This window comes from Sinohyriopsis cumingii, chromosome 11 (assembly GCF_028554795.1).
Source record: "Sinohyriopsis cumingii isolate HCF-2022 chromosome 11, ASM2855479v2, whole genome shotgun sequence".
NCBI lineage: Eukaryota > Metazoa > Mollusca > Bivalvia > Unionida > Unionidae > Sinohyriopsis > Sinohyriopsis cumingii.
In genome coordinates, this window is record NC_142971.1 from 88,779,607 (window position 1) to 88,796,267 (window position 16,661).

A 16,661-nucleotide genomic window follows, 5' to 3' on the forward strand; every position below is an offset into this window, starting at 1 on the left:
CAGGCAAAAATCCAAGAAAAAGTAACATAGCGGACATTTGCCTGTTTCTCTAGACTGATCATAGATCAAAATAATACATTTATCAAGAGAGAGAGAGAGATATGAAAAATAAACATCAATCTTATGGTCAGTAGCAAAGGTACGTAAAGCATAATAACGAGTCATGTATACATTTGATAACGAAATATTGAAATATATAAGTGGGAGCAATGTTATATAGCCACGGTGGCGATATCACTTTTGGAACTACTTTTCGTTTCCGTTTAGTGAATGCAACCGTCTTTATGTATGTTATTTAGACCTATATATAAATATTTATACCTAAGTCATTATTCCTTTTCATTTCCTTTTCTCTCTCTCCCACCCTTCCGTCCCTTGCACCGTAATGATGAATAGATCTCAGAATGCGGCAAGACTGTTGACCTTCTATTATACATGTACTTAATCAATAAAGAGGTGCCGTTAAAATGCCTATAATGACCTTCAAACAACAAAAACAGCCTGCAAGTATTAACTATTCATAATCAGATTTTCAGTGAATAAACTTGCATGACTTGTTTCTGTTCGATATTCTAGGTCACCAATTCAGTATCGTATGCCTTTACACTCAACGACAAACGGTAGACATTTTTAAGAAATGATTATATATAGTAATAAAATTGTTTAACTGGCATTTTACTTATCTGTACATCCATAATCATGTCTGAAATCGATTGGGTATTGATTAGTAACCGGAATAACTTGTAATCGAAATTTGAGTGCAGTGTCTGTAACCAAAATAGCTTGCAAGATTGCCAATACACAAATTAACTTCTGTGTGCAGATATTAGAAATAAGAAATCCAAATTGTTAGAAGTGAACTTAGTGTCTTTTGTGTTATTATGTTACTCTGACAGATTTATTACATTTGACAAAAAACGCAAATGAGATCAAACACTATTCGAGGAACGAATTGTGTAGGTCACGATGTTAGTACTTATTTGCTGTATATTAGAAAGAAAAGCAAACACACGCCATTCATAAAAGGAATTTAAGCACAGAGTGGTACTTGTAAAATTAGACATGTTATTAATCTTACAAAGTGAAGTAAACTGTCCTTGTCAGGTGACTGCGATCAATAGTCTTATGAAAAGCGCCATTTAACTCCATGCACAGACACCTGGGATTAGTCGTTTCGCTTGGAAGGCCGAGATACATCCACTGAATTAAAAAAAAATTGATTTGTCTTTGTCAGTGCGTTTGTTGATAAAATAGATACGAGAAATGGCTGCCAATGAGATGGAAAAAGTAAAGCAGCTTCTGCCAAAAATATCTGCCAGATTGGCCGATAAAAGGGAACGTCTGGTAAACAAAATGAAGGAGCTTCAAATATTCAAAGACAATGTGGATGTATTTCAAGCACTGGCAGAAAGTAATAACTCTGAGATTTTGAACTATCTCAAAGAAATATTGAGAATCGAGGGACATGAGACAATTGTACGAGAGATTGAAGACAAACCTGCTCATACAGGGGATTGCAATGGTAAGTTTTAAATTGAAATGGGAGAACTATTTAATCATTTAATTTTCAGTGATGGTCTAAGCACGCTAGGTAACCCAATAAAGTACTTTTTACTTCTTATTTGAACGCCTGAAGTACAATAAGTTGGAATCACGATTTTTTAAATAGTTTTAAAAAGTATTTAACCTTAAGGGTTCAAAATATTATTTTTTCTCCCAAGTCGAAAATCATTTTTACATCGATGTGCTTTCTTTCATGGTGCTACCTTGATAATTGCTTTTATGTGATCAGTATAATAAAAGTAGTGAATGGGGGCGATTGCGGGAATAGGGGACTTACCATTAAAAACAGGGTCTCGGCACTATAGGGTCTATGTAAATTTAACATGGGGAAAACTAGCCCGGCACTATAGGGTCAAGGGAATTTAACATGGGGAATACAGGACCGGCACTATAGCGTCAAGGGGAATTTAACATGGGGAATACAGGACCGGCACTATAGGGTCAAGGGGAATTGAAAATGGGAAAAGAACATTAGTTTTTTCCCCATTGTCCCTATAACTGGACAAACATGACAAACATCATATCCATTATAGGGACAAGGGCGAATAGAACAGGGTCGGGACCCTATTTTAATACGGTCCCGACCTTATGGGTCTCTGGAAATTGAACATGGGAAAATTTAAAATAGGAGGGTCTCTATTCCTTTTTTATAAAAAAAAAAAGAAAAAAAAGGGGTAGGCATGAAAGTCAAGGTCTTTTCGAGGCTTATGAAGGGGCACTGAAAAGGGCCTTTGGGTTTATGTTAACATACCCAACTGTTAACATAGAGGGCATCTTTGAGATGTTCTTCTTTTCCTCAAACTACGTCTAACTTCCGGGCCGTAAATGAGAACCCTCTTTAGGCATCCTTGCCTCCCCACGTAAATCTTTCGTATCCATAGGCTTGTTTCTGTCCTATGGACAATAGTCCACTTGGATCGGACATACATCGGTATGTCCGTCCGGAACATCATGGAAGAGACAAGAGTTGATGATTCCACTGTGGTCCACATGTTGGGGTGCCGAGAACAGGTGAAGGAATGCAGTGAACTGCGCTTATTTATAGGGAGAGGAAGGATTGAAACAGATTGAGTTCATTGACGAATCCAAACACGTGTTACAAAATTCAGTCAGCCCACGTCCAATCCGAAGATAGCAGTCTTTGACGTCACATTCCCGATATAGATTCGCTAGCGCCTGTGCGCAGTCAATCCATGTGACAGTTTTTCAACATGACGGAAACTCAGAAAACGATAAATTGGGGTGCACCAGCCGTGGAGACTACCCAAAGGAACCCGGACTTTCTTTCAGAAGAGGTGAATTGGGATTTTGTGGATTTTCTTACCTCGCAAGAATTTGTTCCGGAACCTTCGTCACCTTCTCCTTCATTACCGCACGTGGAGAATTTTAGACAGAGACAGAAAGAAGAATTGGAGAAATTTATACAGCAGCAAAAGGAAGCAGAACAAGCTTTTCTCCTACAGCAACAGCAGCAAGAAGAAGAGGTAAAAAAAAAACAACAACAAGAAGAAGCATCAGCAGCAAAGAAACAAGGGTGTGAAAGTCAAACGGTCACGGTACTGTTAGACATTTTAGCAGTGTTAAGAAGTCTGAAACAAATGTATCAGACTTCTTTATTACGACCGAAGAGAATATGACCTTCCCGAGCTAAACACTCCAACCCAGTGACTAAGCCTACCGTACTACCCTTAGTGATTTCAACCAAATCATCATCATCATCAACATTACGCAGTCCAGAAGTAGGCCTTGGCCGTGGCAAAGGCTTAAGGCAGTTAAAGTTGATTGCTTAAACTCACCCATACACCAAAAAGGCCCTTTTCAGGGCCACCCATGTCTCTCGAAAAGAGATAGTCTTTCAATTGCCAACATCCATTCAAACTAAAAAAACAACCATTTTACCCTTATAGTACGTGTCTGTGTATGAGTGCGTGAGTATAGGTTCTTATTTTAAAATCAAAACCGAAAGACACTTACCTTTTATACCTAATTTATCCTTTTATAAATATTTACAATCCAATTCACAATTCACAACATAACACTTTAAAAAGTTCATAGACTTCTTCTGTCTAATTGTTCACTCTCTCTGTTTTTTGAATTTCTTCACAGTCACAATCTTTTCCTCCTCTTTATCCTCACTTTCTTCCCTTCTTCTTTTCTTTTCCCTGTTTCTTTTTCTTCACCTGTCTGCTTTCTTCCTCTTCTTCTTCCTCTCCAGAATCCCTCTCTCCTTCTGACTCCTGTTGTTTCTTAGGGCAATCTGGAGACCAATGTCCTTTTTCTTGGCAATAATAACAGTTATCTTGACTTTTGTCTCTTCTAGCCCCTGTTTTGCTTTTTTGACGGTCTGGACACTCTGAAGACCAATGCCCTTTCTTCTGACAGATATAGCAAGTATCTTGACTTTTATCTCGATAGGAGGGTGAGTAGTCTCTCGGCTGGTCTGAAGAAAATTTTCGGATGACCCCTCGCGTAGCTCTAATGAAAAGTTCGATTTGTGTAGTCTCGTCCATCGTTGTGCTCGGTTTGAGAGTGAAATGAATAGTGGAAGGACAAGACACACACCCTTTATATACGCTGGTCTGTCATGACTATAAAGTAACCCATGGTGTTTAAATTTTAGTCATTTGACGTTTTGCTATCAAGATGAAACGATCCAATTCATTCAAGAAGTAAGAAGAAGAAGAGATTAAGAGGCAGAAACGTGATCTATCGCCTCGTACCAGGGCTGAAGTCTTGGCACAAATTCATGACAGTGCTTTTGAAGAGGACATGAGTGAACCAGAATCCAAAACCAGAGAGTTTTCCTCTAAACAGAGTTCACCACCCTTAGTCAACCCTGAAAAGTACTATTAAATTCAACAGACGGAAAAGCGTCCCTCTAGAAAATTTAGAACCACGGCTTACAAATACACGGTGAAGTTTAAAGATTTCAAGTCCGAAGTACAGTTAGAGAAAGCAGAAGGGTTCATCACCGAGATGTGGGATTCTTTGCTCACCACACTCAAGCGACAATGTCAACCCAAAGAAGACGATCGCTTGAGACTTTCCATACAACACGACGGCTTGAAATACCCTGTTTGGATCTAGTTTAGCAGCCCTGCAGAACTGACCGCTTCCAAAGTCTTGGACAAGATTCAACACGTACAACATCCAATGACCAGTTTGACATCACTGATGGAAAAGCCACACTGGACATGACCCACGTCTCTCCTCCTCAAGTGACCGGACAGCGCAAAAAAGTGTTATTGGTGAACGGTCTTCGTAGCACCAAAAAGAGCCTCATCCAAATTCACAATTCTCAAGACCAGATGTGTTTAGCCAGGGCTATCGTGGTGGGACGAACCTATGCCGACAAGAACGACACGGCAGAATGGAAAAGAGCCTGGGAGAACATTCGACAATCCGACCGAGCCAAACAACGAAACGAAGCAGAACTCCTGTTGCAACAAGCTGGCCTGTCCAAAGACACACCCTGCGGCATTCCTGAGATGCAAAAATTGCAAGATATCCTAGCTCCACGCTACACCTTGAAAGTGCACCCTCAAGAAGTGCGCGGGCCTCTGTTGTTTCGAGGCCAAGATTTTAAGGATGGAAAATACATTCACCTTTATCATCACGATGAACATTTCGATGCCATTACTAGTATCACTGCATTCCTGGGATACAGTTATTAATGTGAGAAATGTGACTATGGCTATAAAAATCGAGAACAACACAAACATTGTGGATCGAAATACTCAGGATGTTTGGCCTCTCAACCCTATCTGGACGAAGGACAAGAACGAGTGCATTGCCCTGCCTGTCTGCGCACGTTTGTCAGCCCTACCTGTTACCAACAACATTTGAAGACGCAAGGTTCACAGCAGAAATGTACTTGTCAACTGCTGAGATTGTGCCCCACGTATGGACAAAGCTTACGTACCAATACTGCCAAGACACACGTATGTCGAGGAAAGAACAAATGTCACATTTGTCACCAAATCGTGGACTTGGAACATCAATGCTACATGCACAAATACCAACCCCAACAACAGAAAGAGGACGGTCACAAAAAGAAAGGCAATTTCATCTTTTTCGATTTTGAATGCATGCAAGAGACTGGCATTCACATTCCTAATTTCTGCGTGGCTCATCGAGCGTGCGAAAAGTGCATTCAAGAACCTATCTTCAGTCATTGCCCTCACTGCAGTAAGATTCCTGGAGCGCGTGAAAAAATCTTTCGGGGACCGAACACGCTAGCCGATTTCGCACAATGGGTCTTAGACCCCATTGACGAGACGTGGAGCCAAGAGGATATCGAATGTTACGGAGATTGTCATCGTCATGCCACAGTGATGGCTCACAATTTCTCCGGATACGATGGACAGTTTCTTCTCAGATACTATACGGAACATGGTACCGAGCGTCCTAAAGTCACTTTGAACGGAGCTAAAATCATTTTCATGCAAGTGGGACAAGTGCAATTTAAAGATTCCATGAGCTATTTGGCCATGCCTTTGAACCGAATGCCTAAAACGTTTGGAATGACAGAAATGGCTAAAGGTTATTTTCCACACTTTTTCAATACGGAAGCCAGTCAACACGCCGTTCTACCCCATTTGCCTGAGGCTAAAGACTACGACCCCGACAACATGCGTACCGAATAACGAGAAGCTTTCTACGCTTGGTACCAGGCCCATGCCTTGGACCCTTTCGACTTTCAGGAAGAAATGCTAAAGTATTGTCGTTCCGACGTGGACAGTTTACGACGTTGCTGTGGAAAATTTCGAGAAGTGTTCATGAAGACGGAGGGGTCGATCCTTTGAAAGAAGCTTGCACCATTGCCAAAGCATGTTCCTTAGTGTACCGACAACGATTCATGCCTGAAAACACCGTGGCTGTCATCAGTCCTCAATCGACCAACTATGTCAAACGTCAGTGCTCGGTCAAAGCCCTACGCTGGTTACATTACTTGTGTGACAAGGAAGACAAATGGATTGAGAATGCCCGCAACGGAGGGGGCGAAAAGACCATCGGAACGTATTCGGTCGATGGCTGGGATTTAGAAAACCCCAAGATCGTGTACGAGTTTAACGGTTGTTTATTTCAAGGATGTCCCGTCTGTTACCCTGACCGTGGCACTAAAAATCAGTTTTTACATCGAACCATGGAAGACTCGTACCAGGCCACTTGTCAGCGATGCCTAAAGTTAGAACAGCAAGGATACCAAGTGGTGGAAATGTGGGAACACGAATACGATCACCGTTTGAAAACCGATCCCGAATTTAAACGCGCCGTGGAAAGCTACCACTTCATGGACCCCTTGAATCCGAGGGATAGTTTGTACGAGGAATGACCAATGCCACCTGTTTGCTGTACCAAGCCGACGAAGAGAAAGGAGAAGAAATGAAATACTTGGACGTGTGCCTTGACGGGGACGTGGGTCAGCGTAGAATTGTTCAAAGCTCTGGACATGGGATACCAACTGTTAGAAGTGTACGAAATTTGTCACTTTCCCCACGCAGAAAGGCATTTTCGCCGACTACGTGGATGCCTTTTTGAAACTGAAACAGGAAGCCAGCGGCTGTCCTTCCTGGTGTCACACTTCCAAAGACCAAAAGAAATTCAAAGAGAAATACTGGGAACAGGAAGGCATCACTTTTGACCACATCGAGAAAAACCAAGGCAGGCGATCGTTTGCCAAAGTGATGTTAAATTGCTTGTGGGGAAAATGGCACAACGACCGTGCTTACCTGAGACGGAATATTTGACAGAACCTTCCCGCTACTTTCAGATGATTCACGACAAAACCAAATTCATGCAACACGTGGACGTCGTTCGCGAGGATTTGATCTTAGTCAATTACGAAGAAGATCTGGACTTTGTAGAAGCCAATCCCTTTGGAAATGTCATCATTGCGGCTTACGTGACAGCTCATGCTCGTTTAAAACTGTACGAAGCTTTAGAACTGTTAGGGGAACGTGTCCTGTACTTTGATACGGACAGTTGCATTTACATCGATCACCCGAGTCAACAGCACCCTGACATCGAAGGAAACCGTTTAGGAGCCTGGACCACCCCGACGACAAGATTCTAAGTTTCGCAAGTGGCGGTCCTAAAAATTACGGCTACGAATACCGGAACCCACAAGGAGAAGTGCACACGAAGTGTAAAATGAAAGGATTGACTCTGAATTATCGTACCAGTCGAGTGGTGAACTTTGGCTATTGAAAGAAGCCTTACACTCTGGAAAAGATGACCACTTTAAAGTGACCACCTATCAGCCCATCAAGATTGTACGTTTACCCACTCACCACATCATCAGTCGACCCTTGGAAAAAGTCTATCAGATCGTGTACCAGAAGCGAGTGCGGCTTCCCAATCACTTCACTTTACCGTATGGACATGTTGGTATTGGTCTGTATATAAAAAGGGACGATGTCCAAGATCGAAAGTTCATTGTGATTACCAAGACCAAGCGAACAAGATGAATCCTTTGAAAGAGACAACATTTCAGTTTGGGGATTGTAAAAAAGTTTTATCTTCTCTTAGTGTGACTAATATTGGATGGATAAGACCCATACATTGCAACGGAAAATGTCCGGAAGGAAACTGCAAGTGTCCAAGCGGTTACCATTGTAATTGCGTAACGGAGTTTGCAGACGAGTGCGATTGTGAGACTTGCGATGGGAGCGATGCTGTACGTTGTGACCTTAGCGATGCCGTAAAGCATCATCATGGAAGGTTTGTTCCCACTACTTCTATCATGGAAAGTGATGCTGTGCGTGTCAAACCTGAGGGATGCAAAAGCGATGCCACTCGTCCTCTTGGACACTTTACTGGGTTTTATTTTAAATGTGGATGTCAACCTTCACATCTACCACCCTACGGATGTCATCCAGCCCTGAGCAAACTCCTATCTATGTCACCCTACCCTCATCGAAACAAACCTGTGAAAGACGAATATTCGTTTCCTGTGCGTTTGCCTGAATACTGCGACTTTGGAAATCGTCTTCAATCGTTCGAAGGAAAATGGCCTAAGTATCTGGGAGGACCGACCCCCGCAGAATTAGCCAGAGCCGGATTTTTCTACTTGAGCGAAGGAGATAAAGTCAAGTGCTTCAGTTGCGGTGTGTCACTTCACCACTGGGAACCACAAGATTCAGCCTACGTAGAACATGCTCGATGGTCACCGAATTGTCATTACTTACCCTTAGTGGGACCGAGACATTGAAGTAACTTACCATGTCGTTGACGAAGAAGAAACCAGATTGCTAGGAGTCAGATGTTGGACATCACCGAGACCAGTATTTAAACTTCATTTCAAAAATGATATTGAATCATTACCTAAAGAACTGCAAGAGAAGATTTACAAGGAAGTTTGGCAGGGGCTTGCCAGAGTGAAATCTCAATGGGTAATTGTAGAACTTTTGTGCCGAGAAATTCACAAGAGGAAAGTGAAAAAAGTCAATCAATGTGTTAGATTTCTCTGGGTCAAGTGTGCATTCATCCTATTATATCGCTTTAGACCGTTTACATCAAAAGATTTCAATGAGATTCTTGGACGTTACCCTAAGTGGCAGTGGTCAGAAATTACTTACTATGTGGATTACTTTTGCTCTAGGAGAAGATTGAAAATTCAATTATACGGACTGACCTGTTTATGGATACTTTACAAGAGAACATTCTTGGTTTAACTGTGGAGTTGAGAGAACACATTTACCGAGAGCTGGTCAAAATGCAAGTCAAACATAAAGAACAATTGCATCCGTTACGTCACCGGTGTTTGAACCACAGGTGCCTGAATGCTATCAGAGAACTGATTCGTCAGAAATTGTTTCAGTGGTCATACCTTGTTCAACACTTTGAGTTAGTGAATGATCGAAATGTTCATCATTTTGGTTACTTCGAGATTCACCTAGTGTAACGCATTGAAGAAGACGAGTTAAAGGATTACAAAGGTCTATTACGTGGAATCTGCTTAGCGGAAGAGGAAACTTCTAAACGAAGTTTGAACTTCAGGTTACAGTTTGGCGCATTTTGACTCAGGCGTACGACGATGCCACTCAAACTCCACACGCTTATTTACTCGTCGATTTGAAACCTACTACCCCCGATGATTTGCGATTTCGTACCCAATTGTTTCACCACTGGTGCCAGGGCCGAGGGCCTGTCCTGTACACGTCTCCGTCCTCGACTTAATTTCACTCAAAAAAAATCTATGAAAACCTCAGACACTTTTCGTCTGTCTCACACAGTCTGAACATGACGTCCCTTCAGTCGCATCTTCCCGCCAAATTGATTCATGCCTTGTATGGCATCAGTCGAGAAAAAAATCCACAAATACGGGCTCGTGTCTTAGAAGCTAGTCTCAAAGAAGTCGTACGATGGTTCACGGTGACAGCACGTCAATTACTACAAGGGATCATTCAGATTCCTCATCAAACCAAACGCTTTTTTGATCGAAACAAAGTCTCTTTGACCCAACTGGCCGATCCCCGCATCGACACTCAAACCAAAAAACAAATCATTTTAAAGCCTGGAGGGAGCGGTACTCTAGGAGGGGTCATCATTCGCTCTCTCTTAAGATGGGATCCTAATGCTCCCAAAGTTCTCCCCAAGAAAAAAGTCAAACGAAGCTCCAAGAAGAAAAAGAGCCACAGTGTCAAGACCAGGTCCCCAAGGAGACCCGTGTCTCAAAGAACTTCTCCAGTGGCAGGACCCTCCTTTTACCAGTCACCAAAGTTCAAGAAAGATCGGGCATGTTACAAAGTTTACTGCATTTGTCCAAGCAAGAACTGGCTCTATTTAGTCCGTTGCGTACCCCTGCACGACGTGTCATGCCTGTCCTCAAGTTAATACAACGTAAAGACAATCAGTGGCGACGCGTTCCAGTATAAAAAAGGTCTGTGACCAAGTAGGGGTATCCGTGTTTTTGGTGCTCCTGAAGACTCAAAGATATCCAAGGAAAGAAAAGGAAAGGACTAACTCCTCGTTTAGTCAAACATGGGGATATGTTATCTGTCCTGTCCAAATCTTCTCCACCCCTACGAAAAAAAACCTCATTCAATCAGCCTCCAAATAAGTCATCGATACCGTGTGCGAATGTTGTTTGAACGTCTTGAAAGGCACGATCCCTTTGTTCAAACACCAGAAACAATGCTTAGGCAAACATCGTCACGTTCTTAGCCAAATGGTTCAGAAGAAAATTCCCATCGGACAAAAGAAGAAGATGTTGGTCCAACGTGGAGGAATTTTACCCCCCTTGTTAGGCCCATTGCTGAAAGGAGTCTTGGGAACCATGTTGGGAGGACTGGTGGGAGGAAGATAAAAAGGACTTCTGAAGTCCCAAGATCTCAGAATTGACCCCTGACATCCCATGGATGGACGAAAACTAGCTTTAGTGCCTTACAAACGATGGATAGAATACCGTCGTTGGCAAGAACAACGCACCCCGCATTTACCTCCCAATCCCAATTTGACTGAGATGTCCCAGTTACAACACGAATTGCAGTCCTTGATGGATCGCCAAGATTTGTCCGAAACAGAAAAATCGCAAAAGTACGAGCAACTCTTGCAACGACTGCAATTCTTTCACCAGAAAGCTTTAGACGAAACAGCTCTATCCACTCTGAAAGATTTTAAGACCTTGATGAAAAGTCCATCCCCCACACCATCACCACCACCACCACCACCACCACTACTACCATCCCCAGGGGTCACCAGTGACGCTACCCCACGAAAGCCTGAGGAAGAAGAGATACGAGAAGTGTTTCAAACACCGTCAGCTGGTCCCATGTCTAGTAAGATTGCAGCATCCTTGTTGAGCCCGTCCACCACACCTCAACGAGAAGAAATGAAAGCTTGGGTTAAAAAGATGATGTCCACCCCTCCTTCGACAGAAGTGAAAAAGAAAGAAGGAAACCAGAAGTGAAAAAAGGAAAGAAGACCAAAGCAATTCCATTGCCACCTCCATCACTACCTTCGACTTCTACTCCCGTAGTCCATCAGACACGTAAATCCGTTTCCAAACCACCCTTTCGTCCCACCCAAAGTAGCATCCTCGAAGAGTGGGTAACTTCTTAACAAACTAAAAAAAAATGGACAAGGTGTTAGCCAGCATTTACTCGGATCCCTCCCATCCTGCAGGTTACGCAGGAGTTCAAAAATTCTATCGTGCTGCCAAAACTCGACTGAAAAGTCTCCGTTTACCTGAAGTGCAACGATGGTTACAAGAACAAGCTACCTACACTTTACACAAACCCATTCGACGCAAGTTTGCCGATTTAGTCGATGTCTCTCATTTGGCCAGCTACAATCGCGGCTACAAATATTTGTTTTGTGTCATCGACGTCTTTTCCAAATTTGCTTTGGTCGTACCCTTGACTTCCAAATCGAGCAGTGAGTTAGTGCGAGCCCTGCAACGAGTGTTGAGACAAAATGGTCGTCACCCTCTTCGATGGCAAACGGACAAAGGTACAGAATTTCTGAACCAAGCTTTCCAAAAAGAATTAAAGAAACGTGACATTCATTTCTTTACCACCGAGAATCCTGAAACCAAAGCCAGCATCGTGGAACGTTTTCAACGCACTTTGAAAGAACGCATGTGGAAATATTTTACGCATCACCACACTCTGAAGTACATCGACATCTTACCGCACCTGGTGCAAGCGTACAACCAATCTTACCATCGAAGCATCGGACATGCCCCGCAAGAGGTGACTCCCGAGAACGAAGTGCTGGTGTCTGATCGCTTGTTTGGTACGTCCCCGACGAGATCAGTCCCGAAGGAAAGTGAAGTGTTAGTCGTAGGAGATTGGGTACGCATTGGCAAAACCACACGCACTTTCGACAAAGGTTACTTACCTAACTGGACCACCGAATTGTTTCGTGTCACTGAACGAGTGCATGGCCGTCATCCTACCGTCTATAAATTGGAAGACATGAACGGAGAAGTCCTCAAAGGAGCTTTGCCCGAGTTACAACGTGTCACCAAAAAAGAATACGACGTGTTCGACATCGAAAGCATTGTCGAACGCAGAACCCGTAAAGTGGGCAAACGACGTGTCAAAGAAGTCAAAGTACGTTGGAAAGGATATCAACCCAGTTTTGATTCTTGGATCGACGCTTCGCAAGTCATCTACTATAAAAAGAAGTAACTATCATGCCCTTTCACACAGACTCATCTACGGCGACCACTCCTTCACCCAGTTCTTCTCTGCAAGATTTAGAAAAGCAACCCTTGTGGGTGTGGTGTGGAGAAAGTGGTTTTGGAGAAATCATTCACCCGACCCAAGTCCTCAATGTCCTTCCCAATCAAAATTATTTTTCAGTGGAAGTTCATAACGAGCAAATGCAAAAGTACTTGAATACCCATGTCAAATATGATCACAAAACCTATGATGGCAAAACTCAAAAGTGGTCCTACCACTTGTTCAGGCTATTATTTTAGTGGTCAACATTTGGTCAGCACCATTACCTCCAGATTTAATGTCGTGTTTCTTAAAGCTTTGGAAAGTGTCAGAAAAAGTGTCACCATGGAATGCCACAAAGCAGCTCGTCGCTTCCTGATGAAATTTGACGGAGGTAAAATCATGTCTATTTTATTTTCTCCTGAATTGTGTGACATGTTGGGCGGGGACATGGACATGAGAATGACCATGATCAAGAAAGACGAATTTCCAGTCATTTCCGACAACGATTCTTTTACCATGTTATTTCGTTTCCCGGTAGAACTGAACCAAGGACTGAATTTGATTTTTGTGTACTCCGATGTGGTGGAGTATAACGTGGTGGGACACGCCTCCGTACCGTTACTGCGTGTCATTCCTTTCAAAGTGGATTCTGCCAAGGTCACTGACGAGGAAGGTGGAAACACTTATCACGTTCACCGCGAATTTGTACATCCTCACTATTTGCCTGTCAGCAAGTCGTATTTGGACACGGTCAACATTGCTATAAAAGGAGATCTGGGACAAAATGTTCCATTTACCAAAGAAAAAGTCACGATGAAACTCCATTTTCGAAAACGGTTCTCTCACGACTCGTAAGTCATGTATCCAGTGTACCGAGGGGTTGCTCGACAGCGAGGACACGGTTTAGGAGATATGTTAAAATAGGCTTTTCGTTCGGTGGCTCCCGTGTTGAAACCGATGGTGAGACATAGATTGCACGCCTTGAAAGATGCGGCATTGACACACGGCAAAGAATTTCTCCAAAATGTCATCATCGACAAACAAAACCCCAAAGAAGCTTTCTTGAGGGCAGGCAAAAATGTCTTATTGCAAACGGGCAAATACTTTTTAGGCCGACGAGAAACACCTATAAATGCCCTACACGCTACGGGGTCAGGCATTCATACTTTCCTGAAGCCACAGCAAGGACAAGGCAGAAAAAGACGACGAATAAAACACCCTTTCACCAGACTTCACACGTCTAAAGCTAGAAAGACAAAGAAAAGAAAAACCGTTCGAGACTGAGACGTTTTCGATTATTGAGAAAGAGAAAAAAATGATGCACCGAGAGTCTTGTGCTTGTTCCAAGTCGGAACTAGATCTGTTTGCCATGCCACCCACCATGATGACGATGCAAGAATCCCAATGGGTGGAATTTCACCCTGTTTCCTCTTTGACGGATTCAGCTCCCATCGAGTTTGATATCAAAGGTCATTCCGAAGATTACATCGATCTGAATAGCAGTTACCTGTATTTGAAAGTCAAAGTGATCAAAGCAGCGGACAACACCAATCCAGGAGCCGATGCAAGAGTAGCTCCTGTTAACAATTTCATGCATTCCTTGTTCAACGAAGTGGACTTGTACTTGAATAACAAACTGGTCAGCAGCAGCATGAATACTTACCCTTATCGATCGTACCTGTAAAATCTCTTGACGTACGGAAAATAAGCCAAGAATACTCATCGGATGCTTGCGTGGTATGGAAACCTGACACGGCAGGTGTAGCCACATTTAGCGACACAGCCCTCACAGAAGATGACAATCCTCACAATGTGGGGTTTAACGACCGTCGTAAGAAAATTTTGCAAGGGCGAAGTTTAGAACTGATGGATCGTTTACATTTGGACATGTGGTTACAAGAAAAGTATTTACTGAACGGAGTGGATATTCGCCTGAGACTGAATCGTAGCAGTACCGCTTTCCATTTGATGGCTCATACCAACGAATACAAAACCATCATCCAAGAAGCCAGGCTCTACGTGCGACGCGTGGAGTTATTACCTAAAGTGGGAAACGACATCATTCACACGTTGAGCAGAACGACCGCCAAGTATCCGATACGACGCGAAGAAGTGAAAACGTTCACCATTCCTGCTGGACAGCGATCCATGATTGAAGATCATCTGTTCCAAGAACAGTTATCCAAGCGTTTGATCACTGGTATCGTAAGCAATGCAACTTTCAACGGAGCCCATGATCAAAATCCGTTCCAGTTTCAACACTTTGGTGTGTCCAAGATCGAAGTCGGTCGCGACGGTAAGACCTTGTGTACCCGACCCTTTGAGTCTAACTTTGGTGCCGCGAAGAATTATTTGAGATCATACTTGTCCCTGTACGAAGCCACCGGACAGTTAAGAACCAACACCAGTCACGGTATTTCGTACGACGATTATGCAGGAGGTTATGCTTTGTGGGCGTTTGATTTCACTCCATACCAAGGCAGCGACGAGGGACATTTCCACCCTATAAAATCGGGTCAGGTTCGTGTGGAACTTCAGTTGCAAACCGAGACCCTGATGTAACGGTGAACGTCATCCTGTATGCAGAATTTGATAATACGATAGAAATGAACAGTTTGAGAAAAGTCATTCTAGATTATTAGAAGTCATGGAAGACTGTTATCCCTCTTTACCTAGTGGAGAAACTTTGGACATGAAATGTGAGGAGACCGTGGAAGAAGAATCTCAAGACAAAGACGACGAAGCTATGATGAAGTCAAGATGGCCAGAAGAAGAAGCGCATTTAGTCTCCTGTTTTGATTCAGTCCTGGCAGAAAAATGAAGGAATTAATCAAGGAAGAGTGTTATGGATGTCAAAACGATCATCCCAGTCAAATTCAACACGATAAATGTCTGATGCTGAGTCAAGAAGAAAAATTGGACGAGTATCTGGACGAAGATTGGGGTCTCATCTCGAAAGAAGTCGTGTTGCATCAGTGGTATAAAGACTTGCGTGAACATTCTTGTCCTCCATTAACGCCTCTTGAGATCTGTCGCATCGAAACTCTCGTGAACCAGGGTCCGAAGTCAGAGCTAAACGCCTTTTACTTGTCAGACATTTTCCAAGAGAAAATCAGGATCGAATTGATCACTTATCATTACCTGTGAAGAAAGAATTCACACAAATAAATGGATACCTGGGAACTTTATTACCTTTTGAACCACAGTTCGTACACTGCTTCTTGGAATCCTGTCGTATGTGCTAAAGATGAATTCCCTCATCGCAAACCTCAAGACCATCAAGCTTATGTGATCAACACGGACGAGAGTCACCTCCCAGGAACCCACTGGGTAGCCGTCTACTTTCCTCAAGAAGGATGTGTGGAATATTTTGATTCGTATCGATTGCCCCCTTTGGAAGACGATATCATTGACTTTATGAGAATAAATGCTCAGACCACCCGATTCAATAATGTGAAATTACAAGGCACATATTCCTTGGTGTGTGGACAATATTGTGTGTATTTTCTGCATCATCGTAGCCTGGTCTATTCTTTAGAACATTTAGTGACTCATTTTGATCCTCGTTCTTCTTCTAGAAACGGTGTGAAAGTAGATCGATGGCTTTGTGACCATTATACTTATCTTTTGTCTCAAGCTAGGAAACGTAGTGTCCATAAATGGCCTAATTACTTCCAACAGTGGAAATCACAATTTCATTGACAACGTTGTCAGCCCTGTCCAAAATAATGTGTTAGTTAAAAGAAATTGTGATTTGAAAAAATGTTTGATGTTAAATTGAATAGTTATTGTTAAAATGTTATAGTTACTTGTTAGTGTTAAGTGATTTTGAATAAAAAATGTTGTGTTTTGAAAAAAAATGCTTTGTGGTTTGTTTTGCTATAGGAATCATGATTCATGCTCTTTGACTTCTTACTATCCCTC

At 42.7% G+C, this 16,661-nt stretch overlaps 1 protein-coding gene across 1 annotated transcript in view; it reads left to right on the forward strand.

Moving 5' to 3' along the window:
* Window positions 1-1,217: 1,217 nt before the first annotated feature.
* LOC149788940 (uncharacterized) overlaps window positions 1,218-16,661 on the forward strand; it is a 34,437-nt gene continuing 18,993 nt past the window's right edge. Inside the window, exon 1 of the mRNA XM_089975807.1 lies at window positions 1,218-1,522. Coding sequence (XP_089831933.1) covers window positions 1,264-1,522 — 259 coding nt within the window. The 5' untranslated portion in view covers window positions 1,218-1,263. The remainder of the gene's footprint in view (window positions 1,523-16,661) is intronic.